We start from the raw sequence: 21759 nt of genomic DNA, 5'->3' as shown, positions 1-21759 counted from the left end.
TTAATAAGCACCTAGTGGGAATAATAAGCTTATTGATGCATTCCAGATTTGTGACCAGAACTAATACAAATTCAGCTCCTTCTCAAAGCCCAGCTCAGTAATTGCAGCTCCAAGTTATTGCCACTGTTTAACAGTGAGTATTCTAGAAAAGAAAATATTTAAGAGAATTATTATTCATTAAAGTAGTTTTGTTTTTGCTAAGGGCAGAATTTAGCCCATGTCGGGCGGGTGACTGGGGCTGGACCGCGATTTCATGCTGGGTGGGCCAATGAAGGCCTGCCCAGCTTGAAACGTGAGTGGCAGTGCTCAGCGCTGCCTGTGCGGGCGGGGCATGGAGGGCAAGTGGGGTGAGCGCAAACTACGCGCATGCGCACGAGTGAGCGCTTGAAAGTCTCCCTGATGCACAGAGCTGCCTCAGGGAGATGAAGCTTTTTTTTAAATGAAGATTTGAAAAATGTAATAAAACATCTCCCCTCATGTGACTCTGTCGCATGAGCAGGGACATGTTATTAATTAAATTTTATTTTATTTTTATTATTACATAATTTTTATTTGCTTTTGGAAACCTCATCCCGCCCGTGGATGAGGTTTCCAAAATATGAAGAGGTCGCTTGGCCTTTTGGCCTGCCCGTCAACCGTAAGGTTGGATGGGCAGCGAAAAATTGAAGTTAATTGATTCTTTAATGGCCTTAATAGTCCTTTTAATTGTCAGTGGGCACGCTGCCAACTCCACCTACTGAACTACCACGTGACTGCGCTTTGACATCAGCACGCTTGGCCAACGTCAACACGCATCATTTCATACTCGAGCGGGTCGGGAGCAGACCCGCCCGCTGAGCTAAATATTTTGCCCCAAGTTTCTAATGGGATATGAGAGGTGTTATATAAAAGCCTTCTAACAGAATATTTACAAACACATAGATTCACCCCATAGCTCACATCATCCGCCAAAGTTCTGCTTCCAGCATGCACCTTATTTCAATAAGCCACAAGTGACTGTGCGAAGTGTATTTATCTTTCTCCTGAAAGCTCAGTGAGAGCTAATGCTGTGAGTTTGAAAGGAATTAGTGAGATAGTGCAAATGAAACAGGGTCTCCATCGTGATGAGTGCACAGAGATCAGCCGCGCACTGTAAAAAGGGCGTGTAGCAGTGTTCCTCCATTGTCACTGGATTAAATTCCTGGAACTCCCTACTTAGCAGCATTGTGAACCTATCTTCACCCATATTCCGAACATTCACAGAACAGAAGATTTCGCTACACTGGCAGCCTCAGCATTTAAAGTATAAATGGTTGTACCTTATAAACAGTATAATTGGAAACCCAGCCTTAGCAAATATGAATGGGAAATATGGGCAAAGACAACTGTTGCCAACTGAAGCAAATTCAAATCTTTATTCAATGGAGATTGTTTTATTAAACCCATGATCAGCAAAACCTTATCTAATTTTCCTTGTTTAGTTACAAACAGAAGATGAAGGAAAAAGAAAGAACTTAAATTTATAAACCATTGTTCGCAATCTCAGGACTTTCCAAAGTATTTCACAGCCAGTCAATTACTTTTGCAGTGTGGTGACTGTTGTAAGAAAAGCAGCAGCAAATTTGTACACAGCAAGCCCCCACAAACTGCAATGAGGCAAAAGACTAATTACCCTGTTTTGTGATGTTTATTGAGGGATTAATGTTGTCCAGGACACCAGACAGAACACCCCCCCCCCCCCACCCCCGCCATGCTCCCACCCCCAACCCCCAATCCCCTCAGCTCTTCTTTGAAGTAATATCCATGGGCAGAATTTTCTGCCTGTTGGGCGGGTGGGAATTGTATTGGGGGAATAAGCAAAGGTTTGCCAAATGCTTCTCATAAGGTCAATGTTTCTTTAACTGACTTGTGTATGTAAAATTGATAGGGAAATGAAATATGCTTTTTCTAGCTGGTTATTGATTAATAGATTTATAATCTGGCCAGTATGGATACATGACATCTCAAGTCTGCTGATTCCAATTTAAAACAGCAGGTTGTTAAATGTTTCCTAACAATTTGAAAATAAAATGGGCTCAACAACACAAGATCTGTTCCATTCAGTGAACTTCAATGTCTCTCCATAGGTGGGCTCCACAAATTGGCTTAAAGGTTCAAAGTGAATTTGTCACCTATTAATAATAATTGGCTATCTGAAACCCTGCCATACCTTGCTTTGTAACAACTCCTGGGATAAGGATGCAGGGGCTAATTGTAACATGGGAATGGTGTAAAATGGTGCTATTGAACTAGTCACACATTACATACCTTGCCCCATTTTCCTGCTCTTAAGGTCAATGGTAGGAAAAAGTCAAATGGGGCATTTAATTGGTGGCCAATTTGATCCTGCCCATCTTACATCATTGCCTATAGTTACACTGACCATCCTACATGGAAGATAGGGCACAGGGTCTTAGTGCGATGTAGCTTTTGAAATGATTCAGTGTCACAAGACATGAAGCAGTTAAGTTCTATACCTAGTCGGGTAAATATTAATCAGGCTCGGACATTTCATTTGTAAAGAAACTTGGGGCAGAATTCTCCCCCCATCGGGGGGAGGAGTTTAGGAACGGGCGCGTGAAGGCGCGTGTCTGATCGTGACGTCTGCCAGGAAGCACTATGCGCGTGAAAGAGCGCTCTCATCTCCCTGAGGCTAAGTGGTGCCTCAGGGAGATCGGCTCCACGTTAAAAAATATTAAAAATAGAGAGAAAAAAATTCCCTGGCATGTCCCCTCACGTGACACTGTCATATGAGTTGGGACATGTCAATCGCTTTTAGTTACACTTTTATTAAAAATTTTAAAACCTACATGAAACCTCATCCCGCCCGTGGATGAGGTTTGATGCCTTTTCTTCGGCCCGCCAGGGCTCCCAGCCTGCCCGCCAACCTTCAGGTCAGACGGGCAGGTCCATTAATAACCTTAACTACTTTGTCAATGTCTTCAGTAGGCCATTGACAGGTCGGCGGGTGCACAGCTGATTCGGCTGTGCCCCCGCAGACCTGAAATTGGAAATGAGGCGGGGTGAGGTCGGGAGTTCCGCCCAACATCATCCCGCGTCATTTTACGCATCGGACAGTGGGTCCCTCCCCCGCTCACCGAATGGGAAATCCTGGCGTTGGAGTAAAATGTTACGCTTGGCGGGAGGGTGTGCGCCTGACCTGACTGAGTGTAAAATGACACGCAATGATGTCGGGCGAGCATCCCGATGTCATCGCGCACTTGTGCGATATTTCGGTTGATGGGTGCACGCCAGAGTCGGCAGTGACCCTGCCGACAATGAAAAGACCTATTAAGGCCATTAAAAAGTTAAGTGAAATAAATTTTTCACTGTCCGTCCAACCTTACGGTTGACGAGCAGGCAAAAATGCCAAGCGCCCTTTGTGTTTTTTTGGAAACCTCATCCACAGGTGGGACGATATGTCCAAAAGCAAATAAAAATAAAAACTTTAACATTTCATTAATAACATGTCCCTGTTCACGTGACAGAGTCACACGAGGGGACATGGTTCATTGCATTTTTAATTTTAATTTTTTTTTCATATATCTTCACCTCCCTTAGGCAGCTCCCTTGCCTCAGGGAGATTATGTAGCGCACACTCGCACACATGCGCAAAAGTCCCGCTCGCCCCACTTGCTCTCCCCACGCCCCCACCCGCACAGGCAGAGCCAAACACTGCCGCTTGCGTTTCACGCTGGGCGAGCCTTAATTGGCCGGCCAGTGTGAAATTTGCCTTCTGGCCCAATCGCGGGCAGTGGTCAGCTTCCCAACCACCTACACTGAGCCCACAGGCCAAGGGCAAAATTCTGCCCTTGTTAACCATTGATTGTTGAAAAAAATAAGTTTAAATGAGGAAAAATTAAATAAATGGATGAAGTATCTTTCCTCTATAGACAGTATGTTGGAGGACGATCACAATTACATGTGGTAATTTGGTCAGTCAATGTGTAGATATTTGAGGCATCATTGTTTATAAGGTACTTTAAATATTTTAGCATGTTTAACATTATTCTATCCAGATTTAGTATTTCATTGACATCCCCCCTCCCACCCTTTTAATAAAGATTAATTATAGGGGAACCTGGTCATGTGGTGTAATATGTGACCTGCTTGAAAAATGATCCCATGTAGTGGTGCTGTTGCAATGCTCTTTAGACTGTACAATGAAATCCCAGGCTGGAAATACTCTCAGACCTCTTCTCTTTTGCTATCTGCTACAGATGAAATTCCCAGCTCTAATATATACCCTTTCATTTGAGTGACTGATCATCTTGCAGTGTGTAAAACGATACGACGAGCGATGTTTGTTGTTAACAGTAAGACAGTCGGTAATAGTCATGCCAATGCAAACCTCACATCAAAGGGCTTTAGAGCAGAATCTTTCCCTTGTCAGGTGGGCTCGGGAAGCCGACTGCCGCCCACGATCGGTGCCAGACCACGATTTCCCGCTGGGCGAAATGAAGGCCCGCCTAGCGACAAACGCGAGCGGCAGCGCTCAGCGCTGCTTTAGTTGGGAGGGGAGGAAGGCAGGGCCTAACTTCATTAGAGCTGCCTCAGGGAGATGAACAGTTTTCAAAATAAAAGGTAAAGATGTTAAAAATGTTATAAAACATGTCCCCTCATGTGACTCTGTCACATGAGCAGGGACACGTTATTAATTAAATTTTTAAATTTTTATCTTATTTTTATTTGTTGTTAGAAATCTCATCTGGCCCGTGGATGAGGTTTCCAAAAAATTGCAGAGGCCGCTTGGCCTTTTTGCCTGCCCGCCAACCATAAGGTTGGATGACAGCAAAAAATTTATTTTAATTATCTTTTTAATGGCCTTAACAGGCCTTTTAATTGTCGGCGGGCGTGCTGCCGACTCCGGTACACACCGACCAACCCAAATATCACGCAAGTGCACGAGGACATCAGGACACTCGCCCAACATCATCGCGCGTTATTTTACACTCGATTGGGTCAGGCGCGGGTCCGCCCGATGAGCTAAAACTTCCGCCCTAGGGGCAGAATTCTCCGGTCGGCGAGTGGGGGTGCAGGGAACGACTCAGAGAATCCCCCCACCGCCCACACAGGGAGCACTCAGCGCTTCCAGGCGGGCGTCACGCTGGGCGGGCCTAATTGGAACGCCCACATAAAATGGTGGTGCATCCCCGAGCGGGGGCGCCGATCAGGTTCACGAGGGGTTAAAATTTTTCCCCAGGTGTCAAAATGCTATATGATGTGGTCTTACTTTATCAGGGGATGGTTGGTCTGGTAGATAAATATTCAGCTATAGATGGTTTGGGCCAACCTATGGTTTTTACATTTTCTTTAATAGTAGCTTCAGGAAGGATAGAGCTGTATGATTAATAAATGAAATGTTTCAGCATCTATTGTAGTTATAATTAATTAATGGTTAATGCTGGCCCATGGACACTGGTAGTTCAGTATTAGAGAGCACTAATTGACCCATGGGCTAAGTGATTCACCAATGAGCGGTTTTGATGGGTCCAAGGTTCATACTTTTCATTGACATATTGGCTCAAATAGTCCATGTATATTATATATCATTAACAGAGACAATGAGTTGGCCCATAGCCTTCTGATTCATGAAAGGTCCTGTGGGATGGCCAGTGGTATTTCTAATTATTCAATCAATGCTCTAGACACATTCTGACCTCATTAATAGGAGATTGTGTTCGCTCATGGCCCTGCAAGTTCATTGATGGGTAATTTGGCAGGTAATTAGGCCCTTTATTTCAGTGAGACATGGCTTGCGCTAGCCCAAGGTCTTAAGAAGTTCATTAATTCATTGAAGGAATTTGAGGAATGTAGCAAATGATCCAGAAGAATATCAAGATAATAAAACCTTCAAAGCCTTCTTTAAAGTTTATATTAGCAATATATGATTTTAAACAATTTGGTTTTATGACTGCGGGATAAACATTTGGTTACTTACCAAGCAATCTCCGTGACTTTCTTGCATTGTAGTGTTCGTAATCTGCTATGTAATATCAATGAGTGTTAGAAAGACTAGTGGTGCAAGGTAATGAATAATATTCATGTCTCATATCTAACTTTTTTCTCAAGCTATTTTACAACTTGATAGTTCCATTATCTTCTTTCATTTTAATCTTAACCTACATCACGTTGAGGTTCCTCAATAGCTCAGTCTATCTGACGGTGGACCCGTTGACTGGAGGCTCCAGGAAAACGAAGATTAGGATATCAACCCTAGATTGTATTATAGGACTAAGTTATGTAAATCAGGTGAGTGTCAGTTGTGACCTCTGTTGTGTGGTAAGTATTGGGGAGGAACTGTTAATCCTTAAGACTGTAAAACTTAGGAACAGAAATAGGCCATCTGGCCCATTGAGTCTCCTCTGCCATTCAATGAGATCATGGCTAATCTGATAACCCTCAACTCCACTTTCCCACCTTTTCCCCATAACTCTTGATTCCCTTACTTTTAAAAATCTATCTATCTCACCCTTGAATATACTTATTGACCCAACATCTACAGCCCTCTGCGGTAAAGAGTTCTACAGATTGACTACTCTCAGAGAAGAAATTCCTCCTCATCTCTGTTTTAAATGCATGCCCCCTTGCTCTGAGATTATGCCCTCTGATCCTAGAATCTCCCACAAGGGGAAACAACCTCTCAGCATCTACCCTGTAAAGCTCCCGAAGAAACTTATGGCCAGAATCTTCGGGTTGGCGTGCAGGGGCAGGCCCCGCTCACTGGCGCGTGAAATGATATGCTGTGACATCGGGCATGCGTCCAGACGTCACCGCGCGTCATTCCAATTTTCAGTTCGGCGGGCGCGCACTGAAGTCAGCTGCGCACCTGCTGACCTGTCAAAAGGCCTATTAAGGCCATTTAATAACTAATTAAAACACTTAATGGAGCTGCCCGTCCAACCTTAAGGTTGGCAGGGCAGGCGAAGAGCCCAGGCAGCCTTTGTATTTATCATGCAACCTCATCCACGGGCGGGATGAGGCCTCATGAAGTGTTTATAAATTGAGTAAAAATTTTTATTAAAGTTCATTGACATGTCCCAGCTCAGGCGACACTGTCACATCAGGGGACATGTCTTAAAATTTTTTTTTCTCTTTATTAAAATTTTTGACCACCAAACTAATCTCCCTGAGGCAGCTCTGTGCCTCAGGGAGATTTCTGTGCTATGAGCGCTTAGCGCTTCCGGGTGTGCGTCACGCTGGGCGGGCCTTAATTGGCTCGCCCACGTAAAATGGTGGTGCGCAGCCAATTGCGGGTGGCGATCAGCTGCGCGCCTGCCTGTGCCCACTTAGCCCCCCCGACGGGGAGAAAATTCTCCCCTATATGTTTCAATAAGTTCGCCTCTCATTCTTCTAAACTCCAATGAGTACAGGCCCAACCTACTCAGCCTCCCCTCATAAGAAAACCCCTCCATACCTGGGATCAACCTAGTGAACCTTCTCTGGACTGCCTCCAATGCCAGTATATCTTTCCTTAGATAAGGGGACCAAAATTGTTCACAGTATTCTAGGTGTGGTCTAACTAGTGCCTTGTATAGTTTTAGCAAGACTTTTATACTCCATTCTCTTTAAAATAAAGGCCAACATTCCATTTGCCTTCCCTATTACCTGCTGAACTTATATGTTAACTTTTTGGGATTCATTCACAAGGACTCCCAAATCCCCCTGTGCTGCAGCTTTCTGCAGCCTTTCTCCATTCAAATAATATTCAGCTCCTCTATTCTTCCTGCCAAAGTGCATAACCTCACATTTTCCCACATTATATTCCATCTGCCAAGTTTCTGCCCACTCACTTAACCTGTTTATATCCCTCTGTAGACTCTTTATGTCACCCTCATCAGTTGCCTTCCCACCTATTTTTGTGTCATCCGCAAACTTGGCGATAGTACATTCACTTCCCTCATCTAAGTCATTCATATATATTTTAAATAATTGAGGCCCCAGCACTGATCCCTGTGGCACTCCACTAATTACAGATTGCCATCCCAAAAATGTTCCCCTTATCCCAACTCTCTGTCTTCTATGAGATAGCCAATCTCCTATCCATGCTAATATGCTACCCCAACACCATGGGCCCTTATCCTATTAAGTAGCCTTTTGTGCAGTACCTTATCGGACGCCTTTTGGAAATCCAAATATATTACATCTACTGGCTCCCCTTTACCTACCCAGTTTGTTACCTCCTCAAAGAATTCTAATAAATTTGTCACGCATGATTTCCCCTTCATGAAGCCATGCTGACTCTGCTTGATTAGATTATGTATTTCTAAATGCTTCCCTATTACATCCTTTACAACAGACTTCAACATTTTCCCAATGATAGATGTTAAGCCATCTGGCCTATAGTTACCTGTTTTGTCTCCCTCCTTTTTTGAATAAGGGTTTTACATTGGCCATTCTCCAATCCTCTGGACCTTTTCCAGAATCTAAGGATTCTTGGAAGATTACTATCAGTGCATCCACTATCTCTCTGTAGCGACTTCCTTTAATATCCTAGGATGCAACCCATCAGGTCCAGGGGACTTATTGGCCTTTAGCCCCATTAGTTTCCCTAGTACTTTTTCTCTAATGATATTATTGTATTTATTTCCTCCCCCACTTTTGCCCCTTGATTATTTAGTATTTTTGGAAAGGGATTAGTGTCTTCTACTGTGAAGGCTGAAGCAAAGTATTTATTCAACTCCTCTGCCATTTCCTGGTTCCCCATTATTATTTCCCCAGCCTCATTATCTAAGGGGCCTATGTTCACTTTGGCCTCTCTTCCTTTTTATATATTTAAAGAAGCTCTTACTGTCCATTTTTATATTACTTGCTAGCTTACCCTCCAAGTTTATTTTCTCCCTCTTTTTTTTGGTCACCTTTTGTTGGTTTTTAAAAATTTTCCAGTCCTCTGGCTTAGCACTAATCTTTGCCTCATTGTATGTATTTTCTTTCAATTTGATACTGTCCTTAACTTCCTGGGTTAACCATAGTTGGTTTATCCCCTTCCTTGAATCCTTCTTCCTCACTGGGATAAATCTTTGTTGGGAGCCATGAACTACTTTCTTAAATGTCTGCCATTGTTCATCAACCATCTTTTCTGCTAAACTCCTTTCCCAGTTCACTCCAGCCAACTCTGCCCTCATTCCTTTGCAATTACTCTTATTTAAGTTTAGCACAGTTGTTTTTGACCCAAGTTTCTCACTCTCAAACTGAATGTTAAATTCTACCGTATTATGGTCACTGTTTCCTAAGGGATCCTTTACTCTGAGATCATTTATTAAACCTGCCTCATTACGCATTACCAGATCCAAAATATCCTGATCCCTGGTTGGATTCACAACATATTGTTCTAAGAAACTGTCCCAAAAACACTATGAATTCTTGATCGTGTCTACCTCTGCCAATTTGATTTTCCCAATCTACATGAAGATTAAAGTCACCCATGATTAATGTACTGCCCTCATTATCTCCTGATTTATTCTCTGTCCTACAATATAGCTACTGTCAGGGGGCCTATAGACTACACCCACCAGCACCTTCTTCCCCTTGTTATTTCTTACGTCCGCCCATTTGGATTCTACATCTTCTGATCCAAGGTCCTTTCTTGCTATCATACTTATTCCATTGCGTACTAACAAAGCTACCCCACCACCCTTTCCTTCATGCCTGTCCTTTCGAAATGTCACATACCTTTGAATATTCAGTTCCCAGCTTTGATCCCCTTGTAACCATGTCTCCATAATGGCTATAAGGTCATACCCATTAACCTCTATTTGTGCTGTTAATTCATTTATTTTGTTCCAAATATTACGTGCATTTAAGTAAAGGGCCATTAATTTTGCCTTTTTACCGTTTTTCCTCCCTTTGACCCTATTTGCTGCATTTTTTTTATGTTTGTACCCTTCCTGTCACACTCTGGGTATCATTACCTGAATAACTGCCCTGTAAGGCTGCCATGTCCTTTTGCTTTGTAAGCCCACGTATCCGCTTTCCAGAACCCTCCCCCTTTCTATTTAGTTTAAAGCCCTCTCTACAGCCCTAGTTATTCGATTCGCCAGGACACTAGTCCCAGCACGGTTCAAGTGAAGCCTGTCCCACCGGAACAGCTCCCTGCTACCCCAGTACTGGTGCCAGTGCCCCATCAACTGAAACCCATTCCTCCCACACCAATCTCTGAGCCACGCATTTAACTCCTTGATTTTATTTACTGTATGCCAACTTGCCTGTCACTCAGGTAGCAATCCCGAGATTCTTACCTTGGAGGTTCTGCTTTTTAACTTAGCTCCTAACTGTTCAAATTCTTTCAGCAGAACCTTCTTTCTAGTCCTATCAATGTCGTTGGTACCAACGTGGATGACGACAATTGGACCCCTCCCCTCCCACTCCAAGTTCTTCTCCAGCACTAAGGAGATGTCCTTAACCCTGGCACCGGGCAGGCAACACAGCCTTCGGGACTCATGACTGCAGAGAATAGTGTCTATCCCCCTAATTATACTGTCCCCTGCCACTAATACGTTCCTATTTCCTCCCCCCAATTGAATGGCTCCCTGTACCATGGTGCAGTGGTCAGTTCGCTCATCCTCCCTGCAGTCACTGCTCTTATCCACACAGCTTGCAAGAACCTTGTAACTGTTGGACAGTTGCAGGGGCCGAGGCTCCTCGAACGCTACCCCCTGGGTCCCCAAACCTGCTTCACCCACAGTCACACCCTCCTGTCCCTGACACAGACCGAATTTGAATGACCTAATCTGAGGGGTGTGACTGCCTCCTGGAGCAAAGTGTCCGGGTAACTTTCCCCCTCCCTGATGTGGCGCAATGTCTGCAGCTCAGACTCCAGCTCCTTAACTCAGACCTGAAGTTCCTCAAGCTGCAAACACTTAGTACAGATGTGTTCACCCTGGGTCACCTTGTTTGTGCCCAGGCTGGAGTGAAGTAAAACAGGCAGGGCTTCTGCTGCTTCCCACTACCCAGCCGCTGCTGGAAGTGTGTTTGTGTGTGAATGGTCAGTGAGAACCAAGAGCAGGCTCAATGTGATGCCCCCTCAGCTGAATAGTCCATCAAATGCACTGTGCAGGCTCACACATAGGCATAATACTAGAGGGTGCCACTGCCTCTGAATGAGTTGCTACCTTCAGGCAGCAGGGATAAATGCAGAGAATTCAATTTAGAGCTGGATTCCATCTGCCATTCCTGGGAGGTATATCGGGATCAGTTCTCCTATGCTTTGTCTCTCTCCTGCTCTGGAGAGGCGCTGTATTTTTGACTGTGCAATTGAGAACAGCAACTTACTTTGTGGGAAACAGCAATCAGAGACCCCCATTCAACCACTCATTGGTGCAGTATGTTCCCCCAACACTGCACCTCTGGATGTCTGGTTCAAAGCCCTACATTTGTTAACGATTCTTTAATATCAAATTTAAAAAAAACATGACTTAATAATGTGGAATTTTGGTGCCAAGGTCATTTTGTTCTCCTCTTGTCTTATTTTTAGGTTTCTTTCGTATTTTTCTTTTTGTTCCACTGTGAACATAGGCTCAAAGTAGGAGAGCAGATTCTCCCAGCAATGGATCACCTAAGATTGCCTATCGATAATAAGTTAGGAATAATGGCCCATTCCATCAGTGGATATTGTGTGCTGGCTCTGGAAACCACAAGCCAATAGTTAAGGTAGATCAAGCTGTATATGGTAAAGTGTTCCTTTTGAAACTTGAAGCATACCTGCACAGTCACAAAAAGGATGTACAGTCATGTTGTTACTATACCTGAACAGTTACTGAATGTGACCTTTGCATTGTGGTGACTAGATCAACTTTGAGGTGAGAGGAAAGGATATTATACAGTTCTCATGAGGTGAAATGAACAGTACGATGTATTTTTCTTTATTTCAGTTTTCTTCCTTTCCTTCCCTGTCAGTAGAAAACTTGCAGGTACCAATTGGAAGGATAACTCAAGAGCAAAAGAAGAGAACAATTGTGGATACCTTGGCTTGACAACATCAAATGGAGGATGGATGAAGGTATTTCAAACTGTATGGCCTCATCTTCCAATCCTCCTTCATGGAAATGGAGTTGGATAACTTAATAGACAGAAAGGTTACGTCCTAATCCTAGTCAATCCTCATTTACCTAAAGTCTGATGCAATTTGGCAAGGCAGCACAAACAATAAACATTGGTTTGGTGTGCAGTTCCAGGATTGTCAAAAAATAAGACCAGATTCAAAGGTATGGATGGAATTAAAAAATGAACTAAGATGTCAGTCATTATCCTCAAACACCACATGAAGATCGTGCTATTTAGATGTTTGATAAAGATGCTGTCTGACATGAAGACACTGATAGCATGCTTGGACACAAGCCAACAAAATCATCTGTACACTCAGGGTTACCTAAAACTATCAGTTGGGGATTGGGCTATGAGCTCTTCAGTTAGTTCTGATCCTTACAGTCAAAAATCTGCAAGGAAACCTTTTAAACCTTTCCCATCGGCTTATTTTCTCCCTGTCCTTACTTGACAGCCCTTATTAATGCTAAAACATATCTTTGCACAAGACCTTTAGAGGTATACGAGAAAAGTTTAAAAGAGATAATATTAAACCAGAAAGTGCCCGATATATATATATATATATTGTTTTCCTCCTTACCTGAACGTTTGAAACGATATTTGAGAAACTGTTGACCTAAAAGATCAGAATTTTATCAATATTTGGCCCCGCCCAAATATGCAGGTGACTTGCATCCTTCAGAAGAAGGATTGCACTTATTACTGGCTTAGACATGAATTACAGTGCTGGAGAATTGAAATCACAGTGTGACGTTTGTAACACAAGTGTAAGCATGTGTGAATGAAATTTGTTTGTTCATCATTTGCACAAAGGCATTGGTCTACTTATTCAAAGCAGATGAAAGCCTTTCATACAAACATGTAACTTTATTCAGTATAAATATTACCCACGGTATGAGTTCAAACCTGGAAGATTTTGTTGATACCATTTAAGAAGTTTTTAGGAGAAAAGTCAGCTGTTAAACATAGAGAGTAATCAACATATTTAAAGACCACATTTCCTAAGAATTACTCATATAATAACAGTGGGAGTTGGCCATTCAGCCCCTCGGGCCTGCTACACTTAATTAGATCATGGCTGATCTGCGCCTCAACTCCATATTTCTGCCTTTGTTTCATATCCCTTGATGGTCTTTCTTAAGGAAAAAAAACTATTGATTTAAGTCTTGAAAGCTCTAATTGTCCCCTAAGCATTCACAGCCTTTTTGGGAGAGAATTTTAAACTTCTATTATTAATGGTTTGATCAGGCAATGACATTAAATAAAGGTATATATCATACATATGCAATCATTGTGTGTTGGTACTACATGAGCTCCTTCTTGGTACAGATTATTGATCTGCATGCGGACCCCAAAAGGCACATTAAGTGGCTATTAGTACTGCCAGGAAAAGCACTACTCTGGTACATAGACCCATTCCCAGGCCATTCACATAAGCTGGGGCAACTCCAGGTACAGGGCCAATACTTTGCTGGCTTATACACACCTAGAAAAACAGAAAGATATCTGAGTGGAGAAGAAGGCAGCTGAAATGAAGGCACTTCTAGTAGATGGAAGGCCTTGAGTCATCCAAGGGTGGTGGGGGGAAACTCAGCATTGAATAAAAATATAAATGTGTCCTCATGGATCTTCAGCCTGCCCTCCCAGACACGTGCAGATCCTCTGATTCAAAGGGATCTCGGGGCAGACCCTGCATGCCTCAAACTCTAGGATTACCTCCATTGATAACCAGCATATGGAGTGGGAGACCATTAAGTGACTTTGAAATTCTCTCATTGGCCAAGAAGGGCCAGGAATCCTCCTCTTGGCCTCACAAAGAAACATTGGGCCTTCCATAACCTGGGCTTTCCTTGCACCACCAACTGTGGTTCCTCCCCCTGAGCCCTGCAATGCACTTACCTTATGCTGGGAACTGTTCCCATGGGTCACCAGCAGTAGCCTCCTGCCACGCAAAGCCCTGCTCAACAGTTAGGAGTGGATTTGGCCAGGTAGTCAACATGTAAAGAAGCCTTAGCAAACAAAATCTACTGGCTGGCCTCACAACAACAATGGCGTTCAGGTCCATCACCATCTCGGATTCAACCTTCAGCATCGATTCTGCCGCAAGTTCAAATCAACCTTCAAATGTTTAACTATAACACTCAAAGCAGCCTTTAGCTGAAAATAATTACTGTAGGATTTCTTGTCACATTACTCACTGCAAATCAAAGGACACGTTAATTTATATTGTGGGTCAGTTAATCCCCCAGCACAGCAAACTTCCCCCTTCCTCCCAGCAGAGCCCAAGTTGCCCTACGTTCATAATGCAAAAGGCTCTCTCTCATTCTTTCTGCCTCTTCTCTGCCCCACCACCACCACACCCCCTGTCAACTTCAGCCAGGTTTCCAAGAGGGTCTGTCCTTCTCCCTTCACACCTTGACACAGGGGTCATAAATTGCTCTTCTTTCTGCTTCATCAATTGAGTTTTTCTCTACTTCTTTCCACCTTTAAGAGAATATTGCTCTCTCCCTTTCTCTTCACCCAACAATGTTCATCTCTCCCTTTCTCTGCTCTCCCTATGTTTAAGTCATTGCTGAAATAAATAAAGTCAGTTTGTTCATTTTTTAAAAAATCCTATATACATATATACATTACACATGGGAAGAACTAGGTTCTCTGTCAAGAGGTTCCTCTTTTCACAGAGGATTGTAGACCTATGGAATAAGTTGCTGGTCCGGGCAGTAAGTATGGATTCACTATATACCTGCACCAGGTCCTAACTAGGCATAGAAAAGAAAGGTGGAATACTTGAACCATTTAAACCATGGTCAATGTTTTGATCATCTAAGTGGTGGGGAGGGGAGTCAGAGAGAAATTTTCCAATATTTATCCTCCTTAAATTGGCCTTCATTTTTCTTACCTACTTTTTTCCCTCTCCCAGAAGATTACATGGCTGCTATATGCAGTGCGTTGTAAGATAAACTATTATATACAGGTACACAAAGAATTAGGATTTGGATCAATCTCATTTGATTAAAGTTTTTGTCTTACTTAGAAATAGCTTGCAGTTTTTTTTCTGTAGGTTAGAAACTAGTTGTTGTTCATTCCCAGGATGCTTTCAGTTTTAATGTATCAGGGTACAATTTAGCTGACTGTGTTGTTTAGCTTTGGCTAATAGTGATGGGTGTGAGATTCATGCCTGTTGACCTCTTTTTGTCACCACATTGTGAAATAAGATAGCCAAGATTGACTTGCGGCAAGGAAATGGTCAATGGACAAGATGATTAGTTACATGCTTAATGATAAACAGATTGGCCTTCTGAAAGTTTTGTAGAAACAATCTCATTTCTGGGAGTCTTATTCACAATAACTGTTATCAGGATATAAAGAATCAACAAGGACAGTGTACGAGACAAGAAGCCTATAAAGATTTTGATTTTTCCTTAGCTACCTATTTGTAGAAAATCAGGATCCAAAAGATTGATGCCGGTTTTATCTCCATCTGGGGGAAAATGGAATAATATCATTCATTTCTCTGTATGTCCATTGAGGACATTGAGGTGTCAAGAACTTGGACAAATGCAATAGAAGGTTTAAATTACAAACTATATGTGGTTGTTGGACTTGAATTGTCTTACAGGGTATCTTGAACCATGATGGTTAATGTTTCATGGCTATATGGGGCAGGCACAAAGGGCAAGTTGGTCATTTTTGTGTCCCATTATTTTTTATGTTGGTTATCTAAATTTCAGGAATAATGTAGGTTGTATGAAAAATGAACTTTCCTTTCTACATGCTTTAGAACCATGGGATTTTTCATCCATTATATTGGAGACAGGCTCTTGCGTGCATGGATTTTGATTACTTACATGAAGATGGTTACTGGGCATCCAAATATGAAGAGTCAGCTGGCCAGATGGGAATTGTGCAATATAAGGTGGGATAATGTACCAGAGTATGTTCAAAGGGCCAGTGGTGTGCTTTATAAGGTCTGCAGGGGATGTAGCCATTGAACTAAAGTTGATTAATAGGTTTGTGATTTTTTTTTCGTGTATTTTTGTAGAGAGATTTTATTTTTTCATTTTATGTTCAGGTGAGTCAGGTAATCATAGCCACTGTCTCTCAGATAATTGTTTTTCCTGACTGAACTGATGGAACATTTTGTTAGAATGTGATTGGGAGAGTGTTGTGGCAATATGTGACTGAGTGGAACTTTTTGGAGGGAGCAGTAGAGTGTTTTGGCAGTATGTGATTGGGTGAATGTTTTGGTGGAATGTGATTGGCCAAGCCTTGTTCATCATTGGTGAAAAAAATAAAAATTGAGCAAAGGGTTTTGTGTAATATAATTGTTATACTGGCTCACTTCCATCAAATTGGAAAGGTGAAAATCTCCAAATCTCTTCCTAAATGATTAATTTGAAAATTGGTTACGAGACTTGTTGGGCCAGACTTAGGCAATGGCACAGAAAATGTCAAAATAGAGATTTACGTAATTCTTTTCTTTGAGGGAATAGAATGGAACTGCTTTATCATGTAATTTTGTCACTGTTATCAAAGCTGTGGAAATACAATTCTATTTCTATTCAACTTTGTGATAAGATCATGCTTTAAATAAATTATTTAATGAATGCATTGGTACTTACAGCAAGGCAGTGAATAATCATATTCCAAGATTGATCCTATGAAGTCCCATTGTTGGCTGTCCCAGGTGATGACATTCCCATCTTCACAGTTCAGCTGAGATATTGACTGTTGTTCTTTTGCATGATCCCACAGTCTGAACAAATACAAGTCTCCAACAAATGTCTCAGGGTCCACCTTCAACCGGTCTGCCCCTCGACTGTGCTTTCGACCAAGCACCAGGCTACCATTTTGGCCGAGCTTGTAATTTTTGTTCAGTGTTTTTGAAAGCACGTTTGTTTTATTCATATAGACGTGTGTTTCACGACTTTGCCCATTCCATGTTAAACACAAGGAGTGCCAGTTAGCTAAGGAAATAATTTCCCCTACATCAATTTGTCTATGAAACAACCAGATTATCAGTCTTTTGTTTATCACCATGATGCCGAGTTCATGATGGGGCGTGGAATGAATACGTTTGGTGTCTGTGTTGTAGGTAAATGCTGTCATTCCATTTATATTATTCTGTCTTAGCCTGATGTCAATGCAGAGAGTAAAATTGCCAAGCGAAGGGATGCTTGTTCCTGGTGAAAGGGTCCCGTATTCATCAGGTGCATTAAGCTGGAAAACTGCTTTTTGATCTTTGAGGGTAGTGCATGTTCCTGAAGGAATTGGAAAATAAAGTTAACACATGACCATTGCCACTTGAGTTTGAGATCAAAGGAGAAAGAAATTTGAATGTTCAACAATCAAAAGCCTACTGAAAAAAATGTTCTATTCACATAAATCAACTGTTTGAGATGTAAGTGCTGCTGCTGGATACCATTCTTATCACTTACAATAGAAGCATTTCCTGAGAGGGCAATAGCTCTACTAATCAATAGATTACAGCATCGCCCGGTGTGAAGGCACAGGGGCCAGAAAAGTCCCAGTGGTACTTGGAAAAGCAGTTTCATTATTGTCAGTGACCTTGTACAAGGGAATGGGGGAACGTGTAATCACAATCCCAGTCCTGACTTAGTTCCAGAACGGTAGTGGGAGAGGCAAGCTAGTAACATTTCCACAGAGGTTCTTCCAAACTCCAAGTGAACATTGGAACAGAAACGTGACTGTGACTGAGTGTAGAAACTAAACGATTAACTGATTCTGTTAGTATTTCCAGTGTGTCACGAAGTACCCTGGAGAACTTGAGGTTCATTTAACAATACTTTGCAAATGTAGATCGTCTTTACCATAGAAAATGACCAAAAGTGCTTTGGGAGGGAGAAACATAAATAAAAGGAATAAAGGAATGGGAAAATGCCATAGTTGGGAAGTTAAGAGAGGTGACTGAAAGTTATTTCACGCTCATGCGTTTCGGGTGTGCGCCCGCACACCAAGCTGAAAATCCTGCCCTATGTTATCATCTGAACTAAAGCTAGCTTTATCTATGCAAACTAGTTTTAACTGATGCTAGCAGATTACAATTTGGAGCCCCTGCTTTTGCACCCAGCCAAATAATGACAGTGCACAGCAATCATTCAAATGAGCATGCAGCATGAAGTTGGCATACTTCCTGTATTATACTCCAATGGGTGGGGATTTATTGTGCATCCCAATCCCACACCCATTTTCAGGGCTATCCAAGGTAGCTACCACCATGTCTGTATATGTGTACTTCCCACTGAGTGTTTAGTCATCAGAAATACAAAAGTCAGCGGCAAATCGAATGGGAGTGGACCAGTTGCAAGATACTTTTGTACCAGCTGATCACATGTACTGGGCTGGGCTCTGAAAATTTGCTATATGGTGAAAGCTGCGGTTCTCCTTTTCTACTTTGTTATTGTTTTGTGTGACTATGGCAACCTGCTTCAGGCCATTGGACTCAAGAGCTGGCGGATAAGAGGGAGCGTGGATCAATTGTTGACTGTGTAAAGGGTGTTGGCTGGAAACACTCCTTAATTTTAACCAGCCAATCCCTCAGATTACGTTAGCCATCACCAATGATGACTTCCCTGGAGGGGTTCACTGAATAACAAGGGATCCTGACTGATTTTTTTATTCTCATTCTTAGCCCAGGACTGCTAAAAACATAATCACACCCTGACTGACGCCATCAAAATGTATTTGAAAGTGATGTATACCGCTTCAGGGAGGAACATGATCCCTATTAATGAACTTCTGAAGCCTTTTGAAGATGGTTGGGTCTAATTATAACATCGTTTGTACTGAAGTAGTACAGCACAATGTTTAAGTTTTTAACAAAAAATAATGGTTCCCTTAAAAAATGGTGACCTCTTAAATCTTATTTCCTCAGTTAACAAACATTTAACAATGCTGTCCTATACACTGATAATACAATGTAGCTCAGCAAGTTGATCCAGTGCACACCCATGAGCATGTCAGGCACAGTAGTGTGGTGGTTATGTTACAGAACCATCATTCAGAGGCCTGGACTAATGATCCAGTGTAATGTGCAGCAGATGGGGAATTTAGGTTCAATTAATTAAATTAATCACAAGGCTGGTGCCAATGAAACTATCAGATTGTTGTAAAAACTCATCGGTTTCACCAACGTTGCTTAGAGAAGGAAATCTTACCCGGCCTGGCCTATAAGTGACCCCAAACCCATAGCAATGTGGCTGATCTCTTAACTACCCATAAATATGACCTAGTAAGCTAAACAATTGTATTAAGCCTCTATAAAAAGTAATAATAAAACTGGGTGGACGTGATCAGCATGGACCTAAACACCAGAAATGACAAAGGCACATCTAGCTCAGTCAACCCTGCAAAGTCCTTCTCAATAACATCTGGGGACCTGTACCAACGTTAGGAGAGTTGTCCCACAGGCTAGTCAAGCACAGTCATATCCTAGACATATACATTGTCATACTCGCAGAATCAAACCTTTCAGCCAATGTCTCAGACTCCTCTATCACCTCAGTGGTCCTGGAAGTCCTCAACACTGACTATGGGCTCCATGAAGTCTCATGGCATCAGGTCAAACTGGGGCAAGGAAGCCTCCTGCTGGTCACTATCTGCCACCCTCCTCAGTTGATAAGTTAGTGCCCCTCCATGTTGAACACCACTGGAAGAGGTACTGAGGGTAGCAAGGGCTCAGAAAGTATTCTGAGTGGAAAACGTTAATGTCCATCAACAAGAACAGATCAGTAGCCACTACAGACCAAGCAGTTCAGTCCTGAAGGATTTAACTGCTAGTCTGAGCCTATGGCAGGTGGTGAAAGAACCAATAAGAGGAAAAACCTATTTGACTTTGTCCTCACCGATCTACCCCTCAATTTACATCTGTCCATGACAGCATTAGCAGAAATGACTACCGCACAGGTCTTGTGGAGATGAAGTCCCATCTTCACAATGAGGATGCCTTCCATTGTATTTTGTAGCACTTACCACCATGCTAAATCGGATAGATTGAGAAGAGATCTAGAAGCTCAGAATTGGGCATCCTTGAGGTACTGTGGACCATCAGAAACAGCGGAATTGTATTCAACCACAATCTGTAACCTCATGGCCTGACATATTCCTCATTCTATCATTACAACTATTACCATCTAGCCAACGAGTGCAACACTGATTCAATGAGGACTGAAGAAAAGCAGGTCAGAAGCAGCACCAGGCATACCTAAAAATGATGTGTCACCTGGTGAAACTACAACAAAGGGCTACATGCATGGCAGACAATGGAAGCAGCATGCAATAGAGAGAGCAATCTGACAACCAACGGATCAGATCAAAGCTCTGCAATTCTGTCACATCCAGTCGTGACTGGTGGTGAAAAATTAAACATCTAATCAATCATAGGAACAGACTCTACAAATATCCCTATCCTCCATGATGGGGGAGCCCAGCATGTCAGTGCAAAAGATGAGGCTGAAGCATTTGCAACCATCATCAGGCAGAAGTTCCAAGTGAATGGTCCAATTTGGCCTCCTCACTATCACAGATGCCAGTCTTCAGCCAAATTGATTTGGTCCACATGACATCAAGAAGCGACTGAAGGCACTGGATACCAGCCAAGGCTCTAGTACTGGAGACCTGTACCCTAGAACCAGCAACACCCCTAGTCAAGCTGTTCCAGTACAGTTACCACATTGGCATCGACCCCACAGTGTGGAAAATTGCCCAGATGTGTGCTGTCCACAAAAAGCAGGATAAATCCAATCGGGCCAATTATCACCCCATCAGTCTACTCTCTGCAAGGATTTAGTGATCTGCCCTCTGCTGCAATAAATAATCACAGTTTGTTCTTATGCCAGACTCTCTCCACTATTGATAGCGAGCATCAACTAACAAGTGTACGTGAAGGCGTGCAATTCGAGTTTACTTGACTAGTGAACTCATAGGCTCAACACATAAGAGGTACATTAGAGGTTGGGTATTCTGCAGCAAGTAACTCACCTCCTATCTCCTCAAAGCCTGTCCACCATCTACAAGACACAAGTAATCAGTGTGTCGAAAGGCTCTCTATGCTTGTCTGGATGAGTGCAGCTCCAACAACACTCAAGAAGCTCGGACACAATCAGGAAAACGCAGCCTGCTTGATTGGCATGCCATCCACTATTTTAAACATTAACTCCCTCCAACACCAGCACACAGTAGAAGCAGTGAGTAGCATCTACGGGATACACTGCCAAGGTTTCTTCGACAGCACCTTCCAAGCAGGTGACCTCTTCTACCGAGAAGAACAAAGGAGCCACTGCAAGGGAATATCGTCACCTCAAATTCATTTCCATGGGTGGAATTTTACCAGCCCCCAGTTGGTGGCAATGGAGGCGGGAGGCCAGTAAAATGCTTGGAAGCCACATTAGGATGACTCCAACACAGTCCAGCTGCCGAGGGTATTTCCCAGCAAAGATCCAGGTAAGAGGAAAAGGAACAAAGCCGCAGTAGAGAAAGACCCTGAAATCTCATTTCCTCCAATGATTTCTCCTCCTCTGCTCACACAGGCACTGAACCTCCTCGCTGCAAAAAGTTTACTGCTATATTTCCACCTTGTGGTCTTTTTTTTTAACCCTGTCATTCTCCTGGGCTGTTAAAGTGAACACCTGAGCCCAATGATCTCCTCATAAATGTATAAAAATGAGGGATTATTTTGAT

General features: G+C 42.7%; 1 protein-coding gene across 1 annotated transcript in view; it reads right to left on the bottom strand.

The window, feature by feature from the left end:
• Positions 1 to 21759, bottom strand: part of LOC144691355 (uncharacterized) — a 215509-nt gene that overhangs the window by 176177 nt on the left and 17573 nt on the right. Inside the window, exon 3 of the mRNA XM_078559369.1 lies at positions 16683 to 17321. Within this exon, the coding sequence (XP_078415495.1) occupies positions 16683 to 17321 (639 nt within the window). The remainder of the gene's footprint in view (positions 1 to 16682; positions 17322 to 21759) is intronic.

Source organism: Cetorhinus maximus, chromosome 16 (assembly GCF_964194155.1).
Source record: "Cetorhinus maximus chromosome 16, sCetMax3.hap1.1, whole genome shotgun sequence".
Classification (NCBI taxonomy): domain Eukaryota; kingdom Metazoa; phylum Chordata; class Chondrichthyes; order Lamniformes; family Cetorhinidae; genus Cetorhinus; species Cetorhinus maximus.
The sequence above is the reverse complement of the archived record's forward strand: the minus strand, read 5'-3'. Positions and strand labels throughout refer to the sequence as shown.